The sequence below is a fragment of the Rissa tridactyla genome, chromosome 6 (genome assembly GCF_028500815.1).
Source record: "Rissa tridactyla isolate bRisTri1 chromosome 6, bRisTri1.patW.cur.20221130, whole genome shotgun sequence".
NCBI lineage: Eukaryota > Metazoa > Chordata > Aves > Charadriiformes > Laridae > Rissa > Rissa tridactyla.
The window spans coordinates 31,231,773-31,248,068 of NC_071471.1; the positions used below are offsets into that span (position 1 = coordinate 31,231,773).

The 16,296-nt window shown below is 47.7% G+C and overlaps 1 protein-coding gene and 1 long non-coding RNA gene across 18 annotated transcripts in view; one reads left to right on the forward strand and one right to left on the reverse strand.

Moving 5' to 3' along the window:
* Positions 1 to 207: 207 nt before the first annotated feature.
* On the reverse strand, positions 208 to 5,908 carry PFN2 (profilin 2). Of its 2 annotated transcripts, none has more exons than XM_054204738.1 (3): positions 5,589 to 5,908; positions 4,058 to 4,250; positions 208 to 1,987 (listed from the first exon to the last, which is right to left on the reverse strand). In XM_054204738.1, the coding sequence occupies exons 1-3, from the start codon at positions 5,718 to 5,720 to the stop codon at positions 1,890 to 1,892; spliced, it is 423 nt and encodes a 140-aa protein (XP_054060713.1). In that variant the 5' UTR covers positions 5,721 to 5,908; the 3' UTR covers positions 208 to 1,889. The 2 variants fall into 2 exon arrangements, with proteins under 2 accessions (XP_054060713.1, XP_054060712.1); XM_054204737.1 differs by lacking the exon at positions 208 to 1,987 and adding an exon at positions 2,136 to 2,305 and having other exon boundaries at positions 5,589 to 5,905.
* A 92-nt stretch (positions 5,909 to 6,000) lies between these two features.
* Positions 6,001 to 16,296, forward strand: part of LOC128911117 (uncharacterized) — a 97,441-nt gene continuing 87,145 nt past the window's right edge. For all 16 annotated transcript variants that reach the window (XR_008467007.1, XR_008467006.1, XR_008467004.1 and 13 more), the window contains exon 1: positions 6,001 to 6,156. This is a non-coding gene — a long non-coding RNA (uncharacterized LOC128911117). The remainder of the gene's footprint in view (positions 6,157 to 16,296) is intronic.

Genomic DNA, 16,296 nt, shown 5'->3' on the forward strand with positions numbered 1-16,296 from the left:
AGTTCAGTGACAAGAAATCATCTCCTAATTGAGATCTACCCCAAAGAGTGCCTGGCCTTTGATTAAAGTTATATCCTCACCCTAGAGCTGCCTCACAAAAGTGACAGCTGCGCTTCCCCCTGTGTTGGTGCAGGTAGACATGCATTGGAGAGGGGCCTCGGAGGAGTCCTGGTGGGGGGGAGGGGGAAATAATTACCAGCAGTCTAATTTTGTTTGGTTGGAATAAATTTATTTCATCTGTCTGTAAACAAGGTGTTTTTAATAGTTATGGCATTTTTTGAAATGCATATTAAATCAGATGAGTTAGACTGTATCCCAGATGTAACAAAGTGCAGGGAAAGAAATGGACAAATCAGCAACAAGAATTTGTTTAAATCTGTACATTATCCACAAGGCCCAACAATAGAAGCAAATACTAGAATGTCCCTAAAGTAGTGCCATTCGAAAGAAACCCTCGTAGTCAGTTAAAATCCATCTCACAATAGCAACAGTTCATTTTTTTTTTTTTTAACAATAGTATGGCACAGAATACATATTAAAAAATTCATCACAAGACAGCCAAGTCAGTTATTCCAACCAATACCATCTCCCATTTATTCTTTTGTATACAGAGTTCTGCAGTTCTCTTTAAATGGACATACAGGTTAGTACCGTGCCTGAACTGAGAGTTTGGTTACAGACATTTCAGATGACTCGTGCACAAGGCAGTTCACTCCATGATTTCTGCAGCAAGGGTGTGACAGGCCAAATGAAGATTTTTTTTTAAATTTGAAATGGCATAATTTTGACAGTTTAGCTTTCAAACTACCGACCTTCATCCAAACAGTGGCTTCAGAGCAGCAAAACTCTTTACCAGTAAGTGATCTGGCAGAAAGACTGGAGTCAGTCAGAGCTCCCAGTGTAGCTGAAGGTGGCAGTTTTCCACAATGACATTGCAGTTTCATATTAAAAAAACAAAAACAAACAAACAAGAAACCCATGACCCCCAAGCTGCAAATTAAAATTGGTCCTATGAAAAACTGAAACCAGACACACTCCAGATGGTTATGTTGGGATATCTAATGTCCATAATGGCAGCCTTTTACAATTCAACTACAGAACAGGAGCTGGCATTTAAAAAAAAAAAAAAAAAAAAAAAAAAAAAAAGTGCCTGAGCTATTGCAATGATGGAATGTCGCTGGGGATTCATTCGGGATGGTGGTTTTAAGGTCATGGGAGGAAGTGCATCTGTACCCTTTCATAGTTTTGTGATTGCACTTGTTAAGCAGTACAAGCTTCAGACATCGTGAAGAAAAAATAAAACTTCAGCCTACAGTGAAGTGCAACGACAAAACTAATGTAACATTAATAGCTTTTGAGTGGCAAATTGGTTAAACAAACCAGGCACTATAAAAATGGGTGTAAGCAAACAAACGTGGATTTAAAAAAAAAAAAAAAAAAGAGGGACAGAAGTAAAGATATGCATGCACTTTTTTCCTCCCAACCATGCTCTATGAAAGGAAGACTAGTGAGCTGTGTCATTGCTCAAAGTGCTGAAGAGGCATTGATCAAATTAGATTGTACAATCGGCACCTTGTTTAGTATTTAAGTTGTTTTAGTTGTCAATATCACACTAATTGCTAAGACAAAGCAAAGCCTACACTTGGCGTATTCCCCTCCCAAGAGTTTTTCAAGGTATCATGCATATCATCTTTGTGGTGCAGTAATGGTGCCAGATGTGGGACTTGGTTACATACAGTGGTTAACATATAAATGAACAAAGGGTAACTGGAATTATGACATTAGGAAATGGGTAAATAAAAAACACAAACTACCATCTACAGTCTGGTAGCACTGAACACAACTGGGTGGTGGTGAAGACAGTTGCTAGGTGGATGGGGAGAGGCTGCTTAGACGTCAGACCTCCTCAGGTATAAAGCCAGTTCATATGCTTTCTTGTTGAGTGTCCCTCCATGGACACCTTCCTTTCCCATGACTATAACCAATGCTGGAGTACACAAGGAAACAAAACAGAAATGAACAGAATTAAAGAAAAAAAAAAACAAAAAAACACCTTTCCCCACCAACAAAGGGATACAAAGGAGACACAGGTTCATACCCCATCACCCTGCATTGCTAATAAAGTTTCCAGAATGTAAGGTTTAAAGCTCACCGCCAGGAAAGTTTAATAGCAATCTTCCCCTAATACTTAACAGTCTGCCTAGCAACTAGAACCCAGAGTCTCTCAAGTATTTTGCCATTGAGTATGCCTTCTTATTCAATCCGCCTCCATGGACCCCTTCTTTGCCCATTACAAAGACCAAGACTGAAAGAGAAAAGAAAAAAGTTTTAAAAAGAGTGTGTTAGACAAGGAAATAATGCAAGTTTTAGGCAGTGCAATAAACACACTCAAATTCAAGATTTAGTATTTGGGTATTAAGCTAGTTTAACAGGAGTTTTGTAAAAAATACAGATGTAGACAGGGCTGGGAGAAGGCATGAGTTATCCTCAGGGGTTTTACACAACTACGCAAGTCATAAGAGTTCACTGCTAAGAAAAATGCCACCGACTATATCAGAAAAGCATCACCGTGCCTCTCCACCATCAGCAGCACCCGTCATCACCCAGCCAGGAAACCCTGGCTGCATCTTGAAAAAACAAGGAGGCGGGGGATATGAAGTGTCGTCAGGAACAAAAGTAGCAGTATATGCAGAAGAAGAACTGTGACTCTGAAGAGCAGAAGAGGGAATATTCTTGTATTCTTATCTGTTGTGGTCACTACTGGTGTAAGAACCAGAGTAACTGTCTCGATACTAACAGAACAACCCATGGGGTCAGACTTGGACTAAGACTTCTCATGCAAAAATAACAACTGTGGAACATGCTTTTTGCATAAGACAAAACGCAGGGAAGGTTTTAATGCTGACCCTCTCTCTGTTCCCACAGTTTTGGGGGAGTGTCCCAACTGTCTCGGGAACGAGACCATCGTAAGGCTCCTCAACCGGCGCACACCACTCGCGACTTGCCAGCAGAGGTCACCAGCAGGTACACAGACACAATAAGTGCTGTGCTTCCACAAGCACAGCAATTGTTTCCCAAGCTAGGAATACTGTGATTGGAAATACTGCAGTCAGCCTACCTACAGGTGACTGTACATCTCCATAGCAATTTGCTCATAAAAAGCCCAAGACAGACAGTTCTCGCTGGCATTTCACAATGTGCAGCGGAGTCAGAACTCTGCTTGTTTCACTTCAGTGCTGCAAACGTTCTTCCTGTATCACTGCCACATGGCCTTAGCCTATGCACATACTTTAGTCTGGTTTTGCTTTTATGCTTATAAGCAAAAGGCCGTTGCTCACCAATTTGTTCCACAGCCAGCCAAAAAATGCTAGGCCAAATATTTTGAACGTGAGGCATGCCACTCATAGCCAGTGTTTTGAGGCATGTTTTTTATATCCAAACCTAGTGCCTTCCCCATAATAGGTTTTACTAGGAGTTAGATGAGGAGCACAAGGAATAGGCGTACTAGCATAAAGCAAGCTTCTCAGTGATACCAAACTGGACGGGCTTTTTTGCCTGAAGACAGCCTTCAGAGAGCTCAATAGGAAGTGCAAGAAGAGTTAGCGTAGAACTTGTTAAAAGGCAAGTAGGGGCAGCTCATACAAAGAATGCACATCTTTGCAGAATAAACTTTCCATTGAGAAGTTTACAAAGAAAAAGCTAGTTTCGCTACCAATCATTAATAGATCCCTGCGGCGTCCTACTGTGAGCTTTAGATACCAAGTTTTATACTTGGCCAGCTTACGTCAAACCATAGTCTGCTCTTTCCTGCTTGTCAGAGAGGTGTTTAACCGTTTCACAGCCTAGTGCCCAGCTGTGATCGCAGGCGGGGAACAGGGACAAGTGCAGAGTCCTAGGCAGAAATCTAGTCATCCAGGCCACGGGCACCCACCCCCCTCACGCCACATCCTGAAATTAGACATTAAATACAGAAGCCTGGTTTTCTTAATAGCTGGAGTCTATGCTTACGGTCACATTCTTAATTCAGTGATCTGAAAGTGAAGAAGATCATGCTTACCTCGGCCAGCTCTGCCTACAGCAACATTGTATGTCGGCTCACCACCTTGACTCTTTGTCCTGATGTCCATTGTGCAGTCACCATCGACATACAGGCTATCTCTGATCACAGAGCACTTCTTTGCACCAAGGGTCAGACCATTGGTGAAGAAACCCTCTCGGTCTTTTCCTACAATCATATCTATTTCTACTGGCTGTCAAAGAAAAAAGCCCAGAGTTAGCACGGCAGCGTTTTATTGCTTAATTTCTCTGTCTCGCCTTGAGAGGATCAGACGGTAAGTTTCCCCGTGTCCCCACCAGGAAGTGCTCCACAACACAGGGCTTTGTTAGCCACGGTTTATACTGCACCGGTTTATCGCCGCTGCCAGCAGCGGGACCGCCGCGCTCCTCGGCTCCCAGCCCTCCATGAGGGAGGCCCCGCACGGCCGAGGCCGGTCAGGCGCAGGGTTCGCCCATCCGGGCGGCCGAGGGCGCCGGCTCGGAGGCGGCCGTTCGCGACCGGCCCGGCGGGGAACCGGCTCGGCCCTGCCGGAGCCGCCCCCGCAGCGCCGGGGGCCGCTCCCGCCCGCCGCGGCCCAGCCGCGCTCTGCGGCAGCCGGCCCCCTCCGCTCCGCGCCCGCCCGCGCTGCCGGCAGCGCCGCAGTGGCGGCGGCGGGACCGGCCCCGTGGCGGCGGGCGGGCGCGGGGCCGCGCCACCACCCCCTGCCGCTGGAGGGGGAGCGGCAAGGCCCGGGCGGGAGCGCGGCCCGCTGAGGCGGCGGGGGGGCGGGGGGGGCGGCGGGCCCGGCCGCCTCAAAGTGCAGCGTCACGGCGGGCCTGGCCGCCACAATCACGGCCCGGCGCCGCGCGGCCACCGCCCGCCCGCCCGCCGCGGGCCCTACCCGGCCCCTGCTCTGCCCCGGCACCGGGAGCGGGCCCCGCCGCGCCCGGGGCGGGGCGCGGCGCTGGCCGGCGGGTCGGCCGGGGCAGGCCGCGCCGCAGCGCGCCGCCCGCCCCGCACGGCCCCGATGTGAGGGCGGCGCAGGGCCCGCACCAACGGGCGGGCGGCGGGCGCGGGGCGCGGCGGGGGCGAAGGACGAGCAGGGGCGGGGGGGTGGGGGGGAAGGAAGGAGGGAGGGAGGAATCAATGGCAGTGCGCCATCTTGGCGGTGAAAAACATGGAGCCAGCGGCGAGGTGGGCATTCACGAACGCCTCCTACGCCGCGCACGTAAGCCTCGCCGCAGCGCCGGGCCCGGGCGCGGGCGGCTCTACGCAAGCCCCGCCGGCCCCCGCGCGGCCGCACCGGCGGCCCCACGGGCGGGCCCCGCCGCATCGGGCCGTGCCGCCGCCCCCGCCGGCGGGAAGGGCCTCCCCCCCCATCTCCGATCCCGCAGACAAAAAGGCGGCGCGGCCGGCCTTGCCCCACTCCCCCCGCCACCGCCGCCCCGCAAGGTGCCCCCGTCTCGCCTCGCCCCGCCGCGCTCCCGCGGGGCTGGGCCGCCGCCGCAGGCGGGCTCGCCCTTCCTCGCTCCCGCCCCGCCGCCGCCCTCACCGTGATGCTCTGGAAGATGCCGCCGGCCGTGGCTGCCCAGACGTACTTGGCGTCGCAGTAGCCCACAATGGCGGCCTCCTGGCAGCAGCCATCGCACATCAGGTTGTCCACGTAGCTCTGCCAGCCGGCCATCTTCGCGCGGGCGGCGGTGGGGACGAGCGGGGCGGGCGGCGGGGCACGGGCCGGGCGGCGGGCGGCGGGGCTGGGCGCGGCGGTCCCGTCCCTTTCCTCTCTGGCTCTCCTCTCCCTGCCCGACGGCGGAGCAGAGCGGAGCCGAGCGCTGCAGCGAGCGGCGCGGCGCGGCCCAGCCCAGCCCTCCGCGCTGCCGGCGCCGAGGGGCGGAGGGGAGGAGGGGCGCGGCCCGGCACCGCCCCCCGCGCCGCCGGCGGGGGGGGAACAGAGCGGAGCGGAGCGGCGGGGAACGGCGCCGTCCGCCGGGCGGAGGAGCGCGGGGCGGGCGGCGGCGGCGGGTGCCGGTGCACGGCAGAGGGGAGCAGGGCGCTCCCCGCGCGGGGTCGGAGCCCCGGCGCCGCCGCCCGCCCCGGATCCCTAGGCTCCGCCGGGCGGGGTGAGTACCGGCCGCCGGGCCGCCTTCCCCCGCCGGTCCCCAGGTTCGATCGCGGCTCTTCGGGCCGAGGAGCCGCGCTGTTCCCCGCTGGGGAAGCGCGGGCGCTGCCCGGGCCGGCCCCTGCCGTTCCCCGGGGCTGGCGGAGCGGGGCGATGGTGGGAGCCTCTGGAGCGGAGCCGACATCGGGACCCCCCGCGGGGCTCGGCGCCCCCAGCCTCCCCCGCGGGAAGCCGCATCGGCTCGGCGGGCTGCGCTCGTGGTTTATTTCTATACCTTCCGTGTCTAATGTGGCGTAACCGGGCAGCTGCGGCGCTGGAAGCGCTGCCGGTGGCGGCCGGCCATGCTCCGCGCCTGCTCCTCCCGAACCCAGCCCCTGCCCCCAGCGCAGGAGGAGAATTTCTGTATGGACCCCCTCGTCTTGTACCGGGCTGCTGGGCTCCCTCCTCACACACCAGCATCTGCTGCTGTTTTATTTCTGCGGGGTTGCGTAGGTGGTGACTTCAGGTTTTATTCTTCCAGGTTCCACCGAGTTTCTGTTGAAATAATTGAGTTTCCATGTTTCTTTATAAGACGTCCAGGTCTGGTACCAGTATTTTGCTGCGTTGATACTTGGCCCTGGACACGATCCCTGCTCGGAAGACTGTCCTACTACAAGTTGCAAGAATGGTCGCTTGCAACTTTTAAAAGAGCATGTTTTAGGGCAATGGCTCGGTCTTGCTTAGCATTGACATTGGGGGGGGGGAGTCACCTTCCATTTGAGCAGGGAGGTCCTCTGGGAAATGGAGACAGGTGGGATGGGAAGTGGCTGTCCATGTAATTAACTTGGAAGCTTTAATTCAAGAAGTTAGGTCTTCTACCTGAATATGCCAAGGCACAGTATACAATAATTGAATCTGCCTTTTCCTGAGGTTATATCCCGCAGGAAGAATATTCACCAGGTAGTTATAACGAATATCCCCACAGCATACTTCAAGGTGTTCTTAGTCCTTTGAAAACCTAGTTCAGTTGTCACGAGATTGAGTGTTGTTTAGGTACTAACAGAGATTGCTTAGAATACTAGATACTTACAAAAGAGCTTATTTGCCTCTTTTAGCTTAATTCCATAAGTATTTTCTCTATTTTATTTTTGCAGTGCCTTTCCCCCTCTGAATTTGGACAGCACCAGAACTTTGCTTTATCCTTTTCTGGCCATCCACGTATACCAAAAACATCCTCGTGTCATTGTGTCGACCAATGAGTTACAGGCCTTAAATTTGCTTTTGGCTTTTTAAATAGCTAAAGGGTTTTTTTTTTGTGAAGTTTGGACTGCCTTCATCATCCGCTCTGTGCAGATTCCTTCCACAGATGAGAGGGAGAAAAAGTTCTCTTCCTTCTGAAGTTGCCATTGAGGGCCACTTCTCTTTTTTAATGGTCTTCCATAGGAGGTCCCAGTTTAACACTGCTACTTGCACAGAATGGAATGCATCTGTCTTAAACGAACAAGATGCTGATGGGTTCATTATTTTTAGAGTTCAACCAGAATGCATTTGGGTTTTGTGTATGTGTGGTTTAGATTTGTTGTTGGTTTTGCAAGTTGCAATAAGGATTCCAAATTGTTGCACTTTACTAAGTGGATTTAATAAATATAGAGGCAGACAGCTTGTCACCCTGAACCCAGGGGCAGGCCTTGGGAATTTTGGAGCTGCCTGTTTGCTAGCATCATTATCCTTTGATTAATGAGAGGTGGGCTTTGCATGGGCGGCAGGCTGCCTGGTACAAGCGTGGAGGTATCTCACGCAAGAACCCGTGGGTTTCCAGGGCTTTAGCCAAAGGCTACACCGCCTCTTGCCTGGAGGTATCTCACCTTCTTGCATGCACCCTTCCACGCATTTGTCCATCCCTTTTGCCCGAGGACTAAGCGTGCGTTTCCGAGCCCTCGCCACCTAATGTCCTGTTTGATGGGAAGTGGAGACCCCACGGTTCCTGTCAGGGGGGAGCTGTTCTGAATCCCGGGGAAAACGCTGCTGCTTCAGCCGCTCACCTGGCATGCGAGGCACCAGGTAGCGGTCCCCCGGATTCCAGAGCTGGTCTAATGTGTGGTGGGTTCAGTGCTTCACCTCTTTGGTGAACCAAACGTTTCACTTGGACGTCAAAGAATGTGGAGTGGGTCCTGTAATGTTACCACCGCTTTGTGGGGAATATCACAATTTTTTAATAGCTGCATAAAGCCGGTGGTCGGTAGTGTGAGTGCTATTTTGATGAGCAGGTTGTGTTAGCAATACAGGGAATGCAGTTGTCCACTTTTAATGATTTAAATTGGAAATAACTGTGTGGAAGTCTGGAATCTCCTGAACATAAATGGATGGACAAGAGTTAGAGCATTTGCCACCTACTTGATAGCTTGGCTTTTAGTTATGTTATTTGTGAAGTAACTCTAGTAATATATTTAGAAAGTGAAGTCTAAATTGGGTTACAGTTATTTAACGTTATGAAACTACCGGGTAGCTTGTATAATTTGCAGATTCAGCAGTGCTTTTTCTAAAAATCATAACCTTTCAGTTCTATTTTCAGCGTTAGGTGCCTCATTTGGTCGTGTTCTATGTCATACAATTGTTATCATGCTGCTTGTATAGACACTACTGCAACAGCACCTTTGAGACTGTTTGATTTAAGAATATGAGGATGTGCTCTGTACGTTAAAGACTGTAAGACCGAGGAGTTCCAGTTTTATGTTTTGTTACGAGTCTTAATTGAAATCTGAGACATTTGTTAAAAGAAGGATTTATATGTAAACAAAAATATTGTTGTTTAAATTGATAGATGTGGGGGGTCATTTTAACACCAGTACCTGATGAAATGGTGCTGTCTGAATATAAGCTACACAAGTATGATAAATAGTTGTTAAATCATGATTTCTTGTATTTCAGTCTCGTTCTATCTCGTTCTGTCCGGTAGTTGTTCTTTCTGGAAGGTATTTGCACACTACAGCCATAGTTTGGGGTTTTTTATGCAGCTTGTAACAATTACTAGTGTTTTTGCTTTGGTTCAGAACTTTGTCTAAAGTTTATGTTGGATCACATCTAAGAAAAAGAATCATTTGAAAGAATTCTAAAGTACTGACTGTGCTTAGCCAGAGTGTACTATTTATAGCTTTGTGAGAAACCTCGACTGCTTTTATATTAGTAACATAAAAGTTGAAATTGGCCAAAACACTTGAAGGAGGGCATATATTTTGTTAGTAAAATAACTTGCTGTTTTCTGTCAGGGTTTGTAACTACCAGAGCTGCTGCTCTGCTCAAAATGGTAGGACAGCCAACGGTGAGGTTTCTTATGATGTCCCAGGTTCTTCCTGTTTTTCACCAAATTGGCCCCTTTGGAGATAACTTTAACCAGCACTTACGGGTAGACAGGAAGGGCAAGTGACCATCAGCAGAATGCAGCCTGACTTCTTTGTGGACATTAAACTTTACGGAGCCACAGCTCTCTCGATGCGTCATTTGTCTCCAGCGCACGCCAGTTTGTGGTGCGGCGCTGGTGGCTTCCTCTCCAGACCAGATTGGGTTTCCCGTGGCAGTCTTTCTCTTTACCACAAGTGCTTTCGGAAGTGCAGAGGGTAAAACTGATTTAGAAGTGTTGCAAGTTCCCAGATTGACTTCTGCTGATTAAAAGCCTAGAAGCAAGGAGCAGGCTGTCTCGTAACCTCGGGCTGCTGACTAGAAAACGGGCTTTGCAGGGTCCTTCCGCAGCTACTTGAGTGACTTGGCTGAAAAATGAGGAAGCCACCAAAGGCTGGGTGAGTGTTAGCTAGAAATAAATCGTAAAAATGACATATTAATGAGCTGAAAACTTGAAGCCGGCTTTAAAAAATACGGTGGTACAAAATCATTAGACTAAGACCCCAATGCAAAGTTTCATTGCACAGCAACACCTGGGCAGGAAAAGGTCCTCTCCAGTGCTGGCATAGCTACAGGGCCCTGTACAACATCACTCGGAACCATCCAGAAACTTCTGAAGAAAAGATGCTTTCCTGGTGTGTTTTACATGGTTTGGAAAGGTGGTTTAACTCTACATGTGGAGGAGAGTTTCATCTCCATGGAGGAGGCTTGCCTGGTACGGTTTTACCAGTATAGATAGCTCTGCAAAACCTTTGTCTTTCTAAGGATGAGTTAGGTTAGCAGTTAAGAAGAATTTCCCTTCCTTGTCCCTTATTTTAGCCATCAAATTCAAACATAACAAACCTAAAATGTAACTTTTAAAATCCGATGCAAGCCTAGGCGTATTGCTATGTCAGATGATAAGGGTATGAGATTGCTTCCATTCACGTGGCTTCCAGAAACGCTTTAAATCTGAGGAAGGACAATTCTTTGTGGATCTGATTTATAGACTGGCTGAAGCACTAAAAAAGATGGCTAAAATCATGGAACTTTGCTCAGCTTTTGAATTTTTAAGGTAAGTTCTTGATCTTGCCGGTGGCCAACAAAAAATAAACCTTAATCCTAGAAATTAAAGTATGCTATATGTAATTCTTACTTGTACAGGTAGTCTCCGGTTCACAATGGTGTCTTCAGTGAGGGTCCCTGTATGAGTGAGATGTGCAGAATTAGGCCTATATGACCCGGGTTTCTGTTTATTCAGATTTATGAAACAGTCACGCTCCTCATTGTACTTAGATCCTGCAATATTTGGTTTTGCTTTAAATAAAGCAAACGGAACTCAAATTGGTAGTCCTCTGTTAACTTTTCAATTATGAAACAAGGGTATGTACTGTGAAACTCGAGTCACTTTGTAGGTAGCTTGACACAGTGGAGGGAAGGTGGTAGCATCTTCAGTCCAAGCTGTTTCATTTATTCGATTTTATCCAAGCTCAGTGGTGACTCTTATGTGCCTTTGTTAACTGATTATTTCAGTGAGTGAAATGTTGTATAGAAGTTAATCTGAAAAGTGAAAAGTAAGACTAAGAAATGTGGTAAGGGAGTTGGAAAAGCACAAAGGTAGAGGGAGAGAAAGAAAGGTGGAAGATGGGGCAGAGCAAGTGTGGGCTCTCAACGCAGTAGTTTTTTTATGGATATTTGTGCAGTGTGGTTAGACAAGAGCAGCTAACAGTCTTAGTACTGCATGAAGTCTATACCTCTGATCTCCCTGCAAACTTCACTGACCGCACTAAGAAATGATGTTAGACGAAAAAGAGCATTTGAATTTTCCTGGGCTTCATCTGTGTTTTGTACCAGTCAACTTTGACAGAAAAAAAACCCTTAATTTTCCTTTTTTAATAGCTGATCTGCATTTTTGCATTGTGCTAGCGCACATTAATAAAAAAACCCCAAACTTCTCCTAAAGTCCTATTGCCTTGAGGGTGCGTTGGGGTAACGCCAGAATTCTCTCCTGCTGAACATGCCCACCAGGTCAGCAGCGCCTTCCCGGCTGCCATGTGGTGTCCCAGTCTGTCCCCAGTTCTTGGCCACTGATGCTGCTCGTCTTCTGCCTACTGAGCTGACAGGCCTTTGTGTTTTTCTAGCTCACAGTTTCTTTGTGGGATTGTTTTTGCACCGCTTTCTGCTGCTTTTTCAGTCTACCACGTGATTTAGCCAGGGAACTGTGAAGTTTTATTCGGTGTGTTATTTCCTTCCTTGAGCTTTCTTTCAGGGACAGTATCTGTAAATATGTCTAGCTGGGTGAGGTTTCGTTTTCTGGTCACAAATAATTTTGCTGTTGATGCTTGTTATTTGTTAAAAGTATGAAGGATTTTTTGGATCACAGATACATAAATTTATCTGTCATACTCAGTTTCCACCCAAAACATTCACCGTCTGCTAAAGCATTTAATAATAATTCTGAAGTATAAAAAACCATATTTTCCCAGTGAAATTATACAGTTCCAACCCTATAATACTCTGTGAAATTACAAATATATATTACTTTTTGAAAGAAGCAGAAATGGCTAAATGTTTTTTCTTTTTTTTTTGCAAATTTCTCCCTAGCCACAAAGTACTCAATTCTAGCTATGAGTAGCAGTCAAACTGCCTGCTGTCAGCGCACCAAAGAAGAGCCAGTATGTGTGTATTTAATATTTAGAATATTTTTATATTATTTTTTGATACTTGAAATACTACTTAGTTTCAGCACCCAGAGAATTGTTTTAGCCATAGCTGTAGTGTTTTTCTCACAATTACATCTAGTCAAATAAATACCACGGTTTTGAGAAACAAAGTATATGAGAATTATTCTGCTCAAATTTGTCTGCATAATCACAAAAGAAGATCAAAAAAAGGTTTTAAAGTGCATTAATTATGTGCTTAGAAAAAGTGTACTCAGTCTGAAAGTCTAATACTCCTGAACTGTAAAGCAGCCGGTCTCGTATGGATGAAAAGAAACATTAAGAATCTAAAAATGGGAGGAACAGGGAAAAGTAGGTTTGAGTAAAGTGGAAAACAGCCAAAAATGGTGTGGTTTCATTTAGAAAATTTTCTCTTCCTTTTAAATACCTCACTGAAGGAAACAAATAATACTGTATCTCGACCAAACATCTATTCATAATGAAAAGTAAACATGCTGAGAATGTTACGGGGAAGAAACACTGGGGAGGGTGGTGGAGCTGAGGCAGATCTAGATCGTGGCAGGAAGCTGGCATCCACGGAGACCTGGTAGATGGCTTCAGGATGTCACGGTTTTGATTCTGTACCAGTGTTGGCAAAGGATTGTGCCCCCCGGCATCACTGGTTTAAAACTGTCTGCATATGAAGTGCCAGTGGAGGTGAGCATGTGAATCTCAGATTATATGCTGTTTTGAAACAGCTGGGGTTTATTATCAATCTTTACAGCAACTGGGAGTGGACTCATGATGGTGCTACTGTGGGGAAGAAGAATCCAGTCATCTGCTGTGTGACTCTCTGTGCTCTCCTGTCCGTCTTCTGGCGTCCTCACCCAGCAGCGCAGCTTGCACCACGTCATCGGTGGATGTGGCGGACACTTGGGGAGTGTCCACAGTGGCTCACAGCTGCTTTTTGGTCGTCCGTGTTTCTCACTGTGTATCTCCCAGTGCACGCTTAGGTTATGTGAAGACGAACATGGGAAAGATGCATCTAATACAGCTTGTCTGTACTCTGGATGAAGATAAAACGCCAAACGGGCAAAGTGCTTTTTAAAGATTTCTAACTCAGGTGTATTATATTTATCTAGAAGAGTGAAAGGTTTCCTTCTAGTTCAGTTTTCTTTGAAACTCAAATGTAAAATTCAGAATGAGGACCACTTTTCTTAAATGAAAATACAGAACTTCAGTATGTACTTTAAAAAAAAAAAAGTCTTCACATGTTACTGTTTTGACTGAACAATGAGAATAACTGTCCTTTGCTATGCAAATCTTGTTCTCATTATTAGGTTAGAGTAGTGTGCATAAGGCAGTTGTGACATGCAGCGTGGTTTTGGTTACAGAGCTAGAAACAGGTGCGGTTTTAGCGGTTGCCATTGAAAAAAAAATGCAGAAAAACAGAGGAAGGGAACATGAGCACCAGCTAGACTTTTTTTGGGGGTTTAATAGGCACCCATTTTCTTGTGTTATGTTTGTAGATGGCTGTGGAGAAGATAATGGTAAACTGCTGGCCAGTGTCAAGCCTTCATTAAACAGGAAGGGCGTCAGCCTCTCAAGAACATTGATAACCTGTTTTTAGATACGGGTTAGTTGAGTGAATTGGAATACGCCCTCCTTGATTGGCAGGAAATGGAACAGCTTGGAGGTAGCCTTTAGGCCATGGTATACTCTTTCAACACCTGCTGTCGGCATGGACCTGGGGACAGTCATCAACCCAGTAATGGCTGCAGCAAGGGAAATTCCATCCCAACATGAGGAAAAACTTCTTTACCCTGAGGGTGGCAGAGCGCTGGAACGGGCTGCCCAGAGAGGTGGTGGAGTCTCCTTCTCTGGAAACATTCAAAACCCACCTGGATGCGTTCCTGTGCAACCTGCTGTAGGTGACCCTGCTCTGGCAAGGGGTAGGACGAGATGATCTCCAGAGGTCCCTTCCAACTTCTACCATTGTGTGATTCTGTGGGATTCTGTGAAATGGCACTGCTCCTCAAGGCTGGGTTGTACGCTTTTCCACTTCATCCAACACCTTTCTATTGGACGCAGTTGTTTCTCCTTCTTGTTTACATATTTTTCTGTAGTTCCAACAATTTTTTTTTTAAGAGTAGTTTGTTGTGAAATACAAGATTGCGCTTCCCTCTCTACGCTTAAGGCATTGTAGCTGCACTGGCTTTCGTGGTAGCTTCTATTACTCAGTAGTGTGAGAGGATAATCATCCCTGTCAAATGACTGTTAAAGACTAGGCAAAAAAACCCAAAGCTTCAGAAGAAAAAAAAAGGTTTGTTTTTGATTTATATAACTAAATATTTTTGCTTCTGTCTTTGCTATTTTAGAAACTATATGCTGTAACAGAAGAAATACCACAGAAGGAGTTAAGTTTGTAATTGTAGTATGACCACGATCACCTGACAGTGTGCAAAATAGTACTTCTAGTTTAGCAAAGATGAATCGAGCGGTTCTGCTGTCTCTACTGCAGTTCCCTCCTCTCTCCTTCCTCCTCCCCTTCCCCTCCCTGACGGCCCTTCCCCATGCTCTGTCCTTCTTTCAGGGTAGCAGCCTGGTGTGTACAAACACCTTCTGAAGTATGTGCAAAAATACTGATTGCTTTCCAGGTAGTTGTAAGGTGGTTTTTCTGAAGGGTGTAACAATAAATAAATAAAGAGATGTCCCAGGTAGTTTTCAAAATGTAATTAAAATATGGTTAAACTTAATCCACTCTTCGGATATTTTCAGTATTAATCAGGAATAGCTTTTTCTGCCAGAGTGCAACTACAATTAAATACCACTACAGCCAGAACTAAACCAGCGATCTTATTTACACACTGCTTCGAGGATGGCGGTGGGTGTCGTGAAGTATTTTCTGCTGAAAGTGAAGAGAATGTAGCTGGGGCATAGATCCAAAAAATGGAATTCAAGTGCCCAAATCCAAAGTTTCAGTCCTGAAATCGTCCTGAGACCTGCTTTGTTTCTGGCTAATCTTGAGGTGACCAGACCAGACACGGGCACGGGCACAGAGCCTGGCCGTGTGCCAGGCCCAGGGGCTGCAGGTGGCTGCTGGGGACAGAGCCCTGTAGCCCTGTGGGTGGAGGCGCAGGATCCCTGATCCCTGCCCCACAGCGCCAGCAGCCGGAGCAAGCTCTGCTCCAGCTTGGCTTCTTGGAGAGCGTGACCTGGAAGCTGCTCTTTGGGAGCGGCTCACAAGCACCAGGGTCCCCCTGTAAAATGAGGGGGACTCCGGGTGCTATCGTCCTTTCCACGCAACCCTTCGAGAGCTCTTGGCAAGAAATGAGAAGCCCAGGATTCAAATCCCTTCTTTTCCTGAGAAGTTGTAAATTTTCCGCTTCTGTTGAGAGTGTCATAGCTGCTGGCGTCTGGCTTTTGGGAGGAGCGTGCTGCCTTCCCTCCCTCCCTGCCACCTGCACCCCAGCTCCCGCAATCCCGAACGGCAGATCAGTGCCGATGCTCATGGAGCATGGTGGGGAGAGGTACTGGGTACACGTGTGACTCCACGGGCTGGCACTCCTCTCGCTGTCGCAGGCGTGTATTTCCAGTATTTTCGTGTATATCCCTGTCCAGGTAGTGCCGTGTTCTCTGCTTGGTCGAAGACACAGCAGCTTTAAAATTAAGCCCTTATACGCTGTGAGGGTAATTCCAACAGACTTCTCGTCCTCTGCATGCGACAGCTGTGCGATGCTGGGCTTGCTGCTGCTTCATACTTTTGTGAGCATGTTTGCTATTTTTGGACTGCAAGTCTTTCAGTAATTTCCAAAACCCTGGCACTAGATGGAGCTTTAATCTACTTGCACTTAGAAGCCTATTAAGTTTAACCACAAGTTAAAAATAGGGAAGAATAAATGAAGATGTGTATTCCTGCTGCCACATTTACAGTGCCCTTTTCCCCTCCTCTTAACAGGGTGGTGTAAATTATAATTTAAACTTGATTTCAGTGAAAATTAAAATACTGCAGCAGAACCTCCTCGGTCCAGTAGGTGCTTTATAATCACTCTTACTAGCAGCCTTTAATGTACTCTCAGGCTCATGGGAGAAGTTGCTATAAGTTAGATATGCTGAAAGTGTGCTGC

Excerpts from the sequence above, each read along its gene's own strand:
- PFN2 (XM_054204738.1), bottom strand. The coding sequence starts at position 5,720 with ATGGCCGGCTGGCAGAGCTACGTGGACAACCTGATGTGCGATGGCTGC. Across the intron at positions 4,251-5,588 it reads GCATCTTCCAGAGCATCACG|CCAGTAGAAATAGATATGAT; the intron begins GTGAGGGCGGCG and ends TTTCTTTGACAG. Across the intron at positions 1,988-4,057 it reads TGTAGGCAGAGCTGGCCGAG|CATTGGTTATAGTCATGGGA; the intron begins GTAAGCATGATC and ends TGTGTACTCCAG.